Source organism: Dipodomys merriami, unplaced genomic scaffold, assembly GCF_024711535.1.
Source record: "Dipodomys merriami isolate MVZ:Mamm:240054 unplaced genomic scaffold, mDipMer1.0.p SCAF_19, whole genome shotgun sequence".
In the NCBI taxonomy this organism is placed as follows: domain Eukaryota; kingdom Metazoa; phylum Chordata; class Mammalia; order Rodentia; family Heteromyidae; genus Dipodomys; species Dipodomys merriami.
In genome coordinates, this window is record NW_027203270.1 from 27,199,127 (window position 1) to 27,208,419 (window position 9,293).

At 39.7% G+C, this 9,293-nt stretch overlaps 1 protein-coding gene across 1 annotated transcript; it reads left to right on the forward strand.

Annotated features, from left to right (window-relative positions):
* The first annotated feature begins 1,795 nt into the window (after positions 1–1,795).
* On the forward strand, positions 1,796–2,344 carry LOC138830543 (keratin-associated protein 4-6-like). Its single transcript, XM_070026917.1, has one exon. It carries the CDS (start codon positions 1,796–1,798, stop codon positions 2,342–2,344), a length of 549 nt encoding a protein of 182 aa, XP_069883018.1.
* Positions 2,345–9,293: the final 6,949 nt, after the last annotated feature.

Consider the following 9,293-nt stretch of genomic DNA (forward strand, 5'->3'; position numbering starts at 1 on the left):
AGATGATGTTAAGTGCAATCAACCCCAAGATAAGGACACAAGTGGTTTTTTCTTTCTTGCTATTGTTTCCAACATATTTATAAGGTACCACATGATTTTTTTGTTGCTTTGTATGTCCCTCCCTCATGGTATAACCCATTTTCTCTATATTTGATGTTGGTATAATTTGGGGAGTGGAAGGGCAAAAGCAAATTGTTTAAATAGGGATCCAGGTTGACCCATTGCAATAATGAGATGTACAAGATGCTATGTTGAAAATTGAACTTTACAATTTAGGCGAGGGGGGAGTGATAGCAGGGGGAAGTAGTTGTGGAGATGGGAAGGAAGGGAGGATAGGGGGAAAACAAAGGAGGAGGCAACTATGCTTGGTAAGAAATGTACTCATTACCTTGCTCATGTGATTGTATCCCCTCTGTACAGTATTTTCACAATAAAAACCTTATTTTTTTTAAAAAAGGAGGCCATATAACCAGAATCAAAAGGGCACAGCTCAAGGCCTAAGAAGGGTGCTTGCTTAGCAAGTGTGAAGCCCTCGGTTCAAGCCCCAGGGCTATCATATGTAAATAAATAAATAGGAAACTTTAAAGCTGGGCCTGATGATGCACAACTGTCATCCCAGCACTTGGAACGCTGATTTATGAGGATCATGAATTTGACATAAGCCTTCGCCACATAGGAAATCTCTGTCAGGTGCTGGGAATGTAGCTTGGTGGTCGCGTGCTTGTCAAGCATGCAGGAAGCCCTGGGTTCCATTCCTCAGTACCACATACACAGAAAAGGCTGGAAGTGGTGCTACAGCTCAAGTGGTAGAGTACTAGCCTTGAACAAAAGAAGTTCAGGGACAGTGCTCAGTCCCTGAATTCAAGCCCCAAGACTGGCAAAAAAAAAAAAAAAAAAGTCTTTAAAAGGGGCTGGGAATGTGGCCCAGTGGTAGAGTGTTTGCCTAGTATACATAAGGCCCTCGGTTCAATTCCTCAGTACCACATAAACAAAAAGGAAGAAGAAATTTTAAAAAATAAGAAATTAAAAAAGAAAGTCTGTCAGTAATATTAATGATAATTATAAATTATAAATAAATTACAAATAAAAGTAAAACTCTCTACTCTTAAAAGACTATTCTGAGAGACACTGAGTAAAAGATATGTTTTTATTATTTTATAGTGGTGAGTGAGTCATTGCCAGAGGCTGAGACTCTGGAATGAGAGTTTAGAGCTTCCTTGGACCCAGTCATCTCTCTGACCATCTAAGAGGTCCACAAACAATCACAACCATGCTCACAACACACAGGACATTTTCCTCCTATGGTTTTTTCATTCTAATTCTTTTCAACCTGAATGGAACATGCTTTGACAACCAAAGAAACATTCAGGAAAAAGTATCTTCCATGATTTGTAATCATTAGTATGCAGATAAGGGCAAATGTCATATTTAAAAACAAAATACCAGAGACGCAGGTGATAAGTGTTTTGTAAGCTTTTGGATAGGCCCAGGGCAAATGTGACACACACCAATGAAGAAACAAGACAAATGCTTCAACTGGAGACATATAGCATACCAGGAAAAGGAAATGTGTTATTTCCTTCTATTTCTTTTGGGGGGGAATATGTCACTAGAAACACTCAATTATGTCATTAAATGATTAAGTTTTCAAAGACAGTAAATAATAACCAGGAAATAACGCATAGTCACAAGAGGTCTTCTGCAGGGTATAAAAGGGGACATGGGCCAAAAAACTTCCAAACTCAAGATCTTCACTCTCCTGAAAACACACCAAGAACCTCCATCCTCCTACACCATGGTCAACTCCTGTTGTGGCTCCACCTGCTCTGAGCAGGGCTGCTGCCAGCCCAGCTGCCTGCAGACCACCTGTTGCAGGACCACCTGCTGCCGCCCCAGCTGCTGTGAGTCCAGCTGCTGCAGGCCCTGCTGCCAGTCTGTGTGCTGCCAGCCTTGCTGCCGCCCCAGCTGCTGCCAGCCCAGCTGCTGCATCTCCAGCTGCTGCAGGCCTTCCTGCCAATCTGTGTGCTGCCAGCCCTGCTGCCGCCCCAGCTGCTGCCGGCCCAGCTGCTGCATCTCCAGCTGCTGCAGGCCTTCCTGCCAGTCTGTGTGCTGCCAGCCCTGCTGCCGCCCCAGCTGCTGCCAGCCCAGCTGCTGCATCTCCAGCTGCTGCCGCCCCAGCTGTGGAGGCTCCAGCTGCTGCCGGCCCTGCTGCCGGCCCTGCTGCTGCCTGCGTCCAGTGTGTGGCCAGATCTCCTGCCACACCACTTGCTATCGCCCCACCTGCGTCATCTCCACCTGCCCCCGTCCCATGTGCTGTGCCATCCCTTGCTGCTCAGCCTGCTGATCTGGATCCAGCTCCTCCTGTGCTTCTGCCCCAGAGATGTAGACCCTTCATTTGTTAGGACCAAAGGAATCCAGTTGATGTCATTTAAAGCATGGGTTTCATAATTTTAATGAGCCCACAACAAACCCATGGCCTCTTTGAGCCTATTTTAAACTCTCTCCTTAACTATGCATATCTTGCAACATTGCTACTAAATATGAACTAATTTTTAATCCACTAGTTAAAAAATTCACTATGCTCTTCTTTATCACTCTGGGGCTCTAGATTACTCTTTCCACCATGTTAATTACTAACTTCAGCCTCTGTTTTTGGCACTGATTTTATACCCTCAGGTCCAATTATTTTCTATCTTTCCTCCTGGAGTAAATGTCTTATGTTCTGTTGCTTCTCAATTTCTAATAAACTTTTCATCCCATAAGCACTTATTGACACTGTTCTTCATTGTTTTAATTATCATATTAGTCCTTCAGTAAGCACATGTGTTTTACATGAAGACACAGGAAGAATAAATGATGTTGAAATCATTTAAAAAATAAACATTATATCAAATGGGAATGGCTTAAGATATTAATGTAAAAGTAATATGTACGAACTGGATAGCCTTGGCTCACACCTGTAATCCTAGCTATTTTGGAGGCTGAGATCTAGAGGATCATGGTTTCAAGCTATCCTGGGCAAGAAAGTCCAAATCATGTATCTAAACCATAGCAATTGTGATGGCCAGCTAAGAATTTTGCCCTCCATTTCCTGGGCTTCCTTGTAGGGTGAAATTGTTCCAAGAGATCATAGGTAAGTTTTTAATTTGAGGCTAAGGCTCTAGATCTCTCATACTATTATTTTCACTGTGATTTATTGATCAAAGCAAGTTTTCAGGCCAAAAAAATGCAATACTGTGGGTCACTGTGGCACGACAGAGGAAGGAAGCTTTGCTAAGGTTCCTTGCTACCTCACACTTATTTGTAAAATAAGAACATTTATTTATGTAAGTCAATCAGATTCTCACCTCTATGAGTTATGATCTAAAAGATTTGGCAACCATTATTTGCAGAGAAAGAGTTTGAGGGGAGGGTCCTAATGGCTTTCTGTATTAAAGTCAAGTAAAAATGGGGAGAATGATTGTTCTAGACTTCAACATGATCCCACATGAGCATCTGGAACCAACTGACCATGGCTTGTGAAAAAACTTATTGTCACTTCTAATAACAAAAGAGTCTGCACCACCCCATACCAACCTGGGAATTTGATAGGGTGGAGAAAAAGGAAAGAAGAAGTTATTTTTTAAAGATGCATTGTACTTATACATTGATTTGTTGAATGGCAACTATTTGTACAACTTAACAATAATAAAACATATTTTTAAAGAGGTCAAAACATTGAAAGGGAAGTAGTACTGCTACTGTTTCTGCTTCTATTATCAAAAAACTACTGAAAATTTTGTTAGATTGAAAAATTGTTCAGGAAATAATGAATTTTGTACGACTGACTTGACATCAAGTATATAGAACCCAGACTTAGAACTTAGAAGAAAGTACTGAAAATGGCACATTCTCTAATCATTCTTTCACCACAAGCCAATGGAACAGTTACAACCCACAGTCCTCTCCCATTCACTAGAGAATGTCCACACCACTACCTAGATAAGCCATGTGGTTACCAGTAGTAGACAATTGTCTGGATGAAAGGGTAGGGTCTTATCTATTACTATAACACCAAACTAGCCAACTAGAATGAAGTCCCCATATTCAGACATTTATGTCAATCACTGATAGATTAATAAAAAAATAAAATTACAAAGACATTTCCACAGCCAAGAAATATGACATAAATAAAATGAAATAAATAAGAAGATAACAAAACCAACTTCCTTACAGAACATGAATAAATAATGGCATGTCACATGAGGAAATGGACCACCCCTGGTTCTTCTTGGTGATGATTTTAGGCTTACTATTGCTAGGATAAAGATTTCTCTGACCTGAAACAAGTATATTTCCTGGCCTGGGATTCTCTCAGATCACTTGCTATCGCCCCACCTGTGTCATCTCCACCTGCCCCCGCCCCATGTGCTGTGCCATCCCTTGCTGCTAAATATTCCCCTTGGATCTACCGTTTCTTGAGTCCCCCTCCCCACCGTGGATGAAGAATTTGCTTCTAAAATATATGATGCCCAAGACAATGGATGTCCACAGTAGTGCCAGAAGCACACCCCGTTCCTAGTAATTTGTTGCCCTCATTTGAAGTTCTGTCCAACCTCCCTTCCAAACAAATCCAGTGAGAATCTCCCAATAATGTAACTAACTGTCTGCAGCATCCCTCCCTTCGGCATTGGGATACCACTTCATCATTATTTCTATCCCTTGCAGGTTCAGGGATTTTGTCCCCCCTCAACAAAATTAAATAAAGTATATCTGATCTATAGTACTTTGCACTTTTCCTGTATTTTGTTATTTTCCTTGTACCAAAAGTAAACTTCAATTCAATAGGCATTAAAATTGAACTGTTAATCTCTTATTTTTTTAACAAAAGGATTAATTTGGGTCCTGGGTAATATTACTTTGCCTACACTTAGAGAGCAGACAGGATATAGTCTTCAACCTTCCAACAAGTGTTAAATGTCAAATCTCCTGCTTGGTTTTTCTCTAGAAATTATTTTTTTAGGCAAAACAACCAAGCACACTATAGTCTTTAGAGAAAAAAAAGAGAATGGAATTAAAGTAATAAACTATCCATGAATTTAACAATAAGTAAAGCATTTTGAAAAAATTCAAAAGGTCAATGGGTAACCATTTGAATGTGGGTGAAAAGGAACCCAATTATACTGCTGGTGGGAATGTAAGCCTGTTCAACCACTCTGGAAAGTAATATGAAGTTTCCTCAAAACAACTAATACAGAACTACCCTATGATCTAGCGACTCCACTCCTGGTCATTTATCCATAGGATTACAAACTCCGATTCAGTAAGGCCCCTTACACCACCATATTCCTTGCACACTTTTCACCACAGCTGAGATGTGGAACCAGCCCAGATGCCCCTCAAGGGGCAAAGGGATCGAGAAAATGTAGTGTATACATACGTAATAGATTTTTGTTCATACCTGAGAAAGAATGATATTGTATCATTTGCAAAGAAATTGGAAGGACCTGGGGGGGGGGACATCATGTTAAGTGAAGTAAGAGAGACAAAGGATTCATGTTTTCTCTCATATGTGGAACCTGGAATTAATTTATAAATATAATAAATAAATATAATAAGTAAATACTTCAAGGTGGTATCTAAGTGTATATAAGCGTATTGACTGAAATATTGGAGATTCAGGGAAGAACTCAAATGGTCTAATTCCTCAGAAAAGAAAACTAACAGTCCAATACAATAAACTGCAGGAAATGGCTACTGGAAAGAGAGGGCAGAATCAAGGGGATTGGGTAGATGAATGAAAAGAGAAAATGGGGAGGACGAAGTCATATCACTCAATGCACATCTTACAAAATTAAGAAAGTTGAGGGAAGGATGGGATTGTGAGGGATAGGGGAAAATGATGAAAGTGATGGCATTGATCAGGATGCATTGTCTTCATAAACTGCTTTTGTTGAATTGCAGCTCATCTATACAACTACTTACAGATTTTTTAAAGGTAGTTAAAATCGCAAAGGTATAAATAGATGAAGCCCTGTGATATATTATTTTATGTGTTGAAAAGGAACATTTTGGCTGTAATTCACCTTTAGAAATATTTGGGAAAATCGTTTTCTTACACTCTTCTATTGCTCATCAAGAATAAATGCATGTTTGTGATTTACAATATTTGTTCTTTTAAAACAAGAAAACATTTTTGCCTGTACTGGTGGCTCACGCCTGTAATTCTAGCTACCTAGGGGGCTGAGATCTGAGGATCACAGTTCAAAGCCAGCCAGGGCAAGAAAGTCCATGAGACTCTTTTTTTTAAATTTTTAATAAGTTTTTAATTGAGAAAATACTGTACCGAGGGGTTACAATTATATGAGCAAGGTGATGTGTACCTTTCTTATCAAGCATTGTTGCTTCCTTCTTTGTTTTTCCTCTAATATCCCTGCCCTCCTTAAATTAATTTTTTTTAATTTAATTTAATTTTATTTGTGAACATACTGTACAGAGGGGTTACAATTACATGGGCAGGATAATGCGTACATTTCTTACCAAGAATTGTACCCTCCTCCTTTGGTTTACCCTTCACATCCCTTCCCAGCCTCCCCCCTCCCCCCCATCCCAATCCTTCTCCTTCCCCCCTTTCCCCCCCTGCCCCCCACACCAATGTTGTAAAGCTCGTTTTAGACATGACAACTTGTACTTCTCATTGTTGCAACAGGTCCACCTGTATCCTTAAACAACTGGTTTTTCCCCATCTCCTCCACAAGTTATACTGACATCAGATATAGTGAAAGCAGGGGTTATACTGTGGGGGAGGGACATACAAAGCAACAAAGAGATAATCTTATAAATGCGTTAGAAACACATGCATGAAAGAAAAAAATATTAAAATACATATCTAAGGGTTCATTTTCCTGACATCACATTATCTGACCTTTTCCACTTGACTCATACATATAGTAGATATTGCAAATAAGGGAAACCATGGGACCTATGTTTCTTTGGGCCTGGCTTACTTCACTTAATATAATTTTTTCCAAGTTTTTCCATTTCCTAACAAATGGGGCAATGTCATTCTTTCTGATGGAAGCATAGAATTCCATTGTGTATATATACCATATTTTCTTGATCCATTCATCTACTGAGGGACATCTGGGTTGGTTCCATATCTTAGCTATGGTAAATAACACTGCAATAAACATTATTGTGCTGGTAGCTTTAGTGTGTTCTTGTTTGTAAACATTTGGGTAAATGCACAAAAGTGGGATTGCTGGGTCATAGGGGAGATCCATGAGACTCTTTTTTTTTTTTTAATTTTATTTTATTTGAGAACATACTGTACAGAGGGGTTACAATTACATTGGCAGGATAATGCATACATTTCTTACCAAGCATTGCAGCCTCCTCCTTTGTTTACCCTTCACCTCCCTTCCCAGCCTACCCCCTCCCCCCCACCCAATCATACCCCCCTCCCCCCCCCCACTCCGACATTGTAAAGCTTGCTTTGACATGACATTTTGTAATTCTCCTTGTTACAACAGGTCCACCTGAATCCTTAAACGACTTGTTTGTCCCCCTCTCCTCCACATGTTATACTGACATCAAATAAAGTGAAAGCGGGGGTTACACTGTGGGGGAGGGACATACAAAGCAACAAAGAAATAATCTTATAAATGCGTTAGAAACACATGCATGAAAGAAACGAAAACATTAAAATACATATTTAAGGGTTCGTTTTCCTAACATCACATTATCTGATCTTTTCCGCTTGACTCATACCTATACTAGATATTGCAAATAAGGGAAACCATGGGACCTATGTTTCTTTGGGCCTGGCTTACTTCACTTAATATAATTTTTTCCAAGCCTTTCCATTTCCTAACAAATGGGGAGATGTCATTCTTTCTGATGGAGGCATAGAATTCCATTGTGTATATATACCACATTTTCTTGATCCATTCATCTACTGAGGGGCTTCTGGGTTGGTTCCATATCTTAGCTATGGTAAATAATGCTGCAATAAACATAGTTGTTCTGGTAGCTTTAGTGTGGTCTTGTTTGTATACATTTGGGTAAATGCCCAAAAGTGCGATTGCTGGATCATAGGGGAGATCTATGTGAAGTCTTTTGAGGAACCTCCATACTGCTTTCCAAAGTGGTTGAACAAGTTTACATTCCCACCAACAATGAAGTAAGGTTCTTTTCTGTCCACATCCCCTCCAGCATCTGTTGTTGTTAGAGTTCTTGATTTTTGCTGTTCTAACTGGAGTGAGGTGATATCTCAATGTTGTTTTGATTTGCATTTCTTTTATGGCTAGGGATGTTGAACATTTCTTCATGTGTCTAATGGCCATCCTTCTTTCTTCTTCAGAGAAGCTTCTCTTTAAGTCTTTCGCCCACTTACTTATTGGGCAGTTGTTTCTTTGAGGATTTGTTGTTGGGTGGTTTAATTTTTTGAGTTCCAAGTATATTTTAGATATGAGACCCTTGTCCGTTGTATGGCTAGTAAAGATCTTCTCCCAATCCGTGGGCTTTCTATTGATCTTGCTAGCTATGTCATTTGCCCTGTAGAAGCTCTGCAACCTTATGCAATCCCATTTGTCCAACCTTTCTTTGATTTGTTGTGCTTCCGGGTCTCTATTCAGAAAATTTCGGCCTGAGCCAAGGAGACCTAGGGTTTCTCCTATTCCATCCTGTAATGTTTTCAGAGTGTCTGCTTTGAGTTCAAGGTCTTTGATCCATTTGGAGTTGATTCTGGTGCAGGGTGATATATAAGGATCTAGCTTTAGTTTTCTACATGTAGTTAACCAATTTTGCCAGCACCATTTACTGAAGAGGCTGTCTTTCTTCCATTCTATTGTTTTAGCATCCTTATCGAAGATTAGATGGCTATAGGTCTGTAGGTTCATTTCTGGGTTTTCAATTCTATTCCATTGGTCCTGAGGTCTGTTCTTATGCCAATACCAAGCTGTTTCGATTACTATGGCTTTATAGTAGAGTTTGAAATTTGGTATTGATATTCCTCCAGCAGTGTTCTTTCCATTGAGGAGCGTTTTTGCTATTCGGGGTCTTTTATTGTTCCATATGAATTTTTGGATTGCCTCTTCTATTTCCTTGAAGAATGAGGGTGGAATTTTGATAGGTATCGCATTGAATTTGTAGATAGCCTTGGGAAGTATTGCCATTTTCACGATGTTAATCTTGCCAATCCAGGAGCATGGGAGGTTTTGCCATTTTTTAAGTTCTGTGTTGATTTCCTTTTTCAAGATTTTAAAGTTTTTATCATAGAGGTCCTTCACTTCTTTAGTTAAGTTAATTCCTAG

Excerpts from the sequence above, each read along its gene's own strand:
- LOC138830543 (XM_070026917.1), top strand. The coding sequence starts at position 1,796 with ATGGTCAACTCCTGTTGTGGCTCCACCTGCTCTGAGCAGGGCTGCTGC.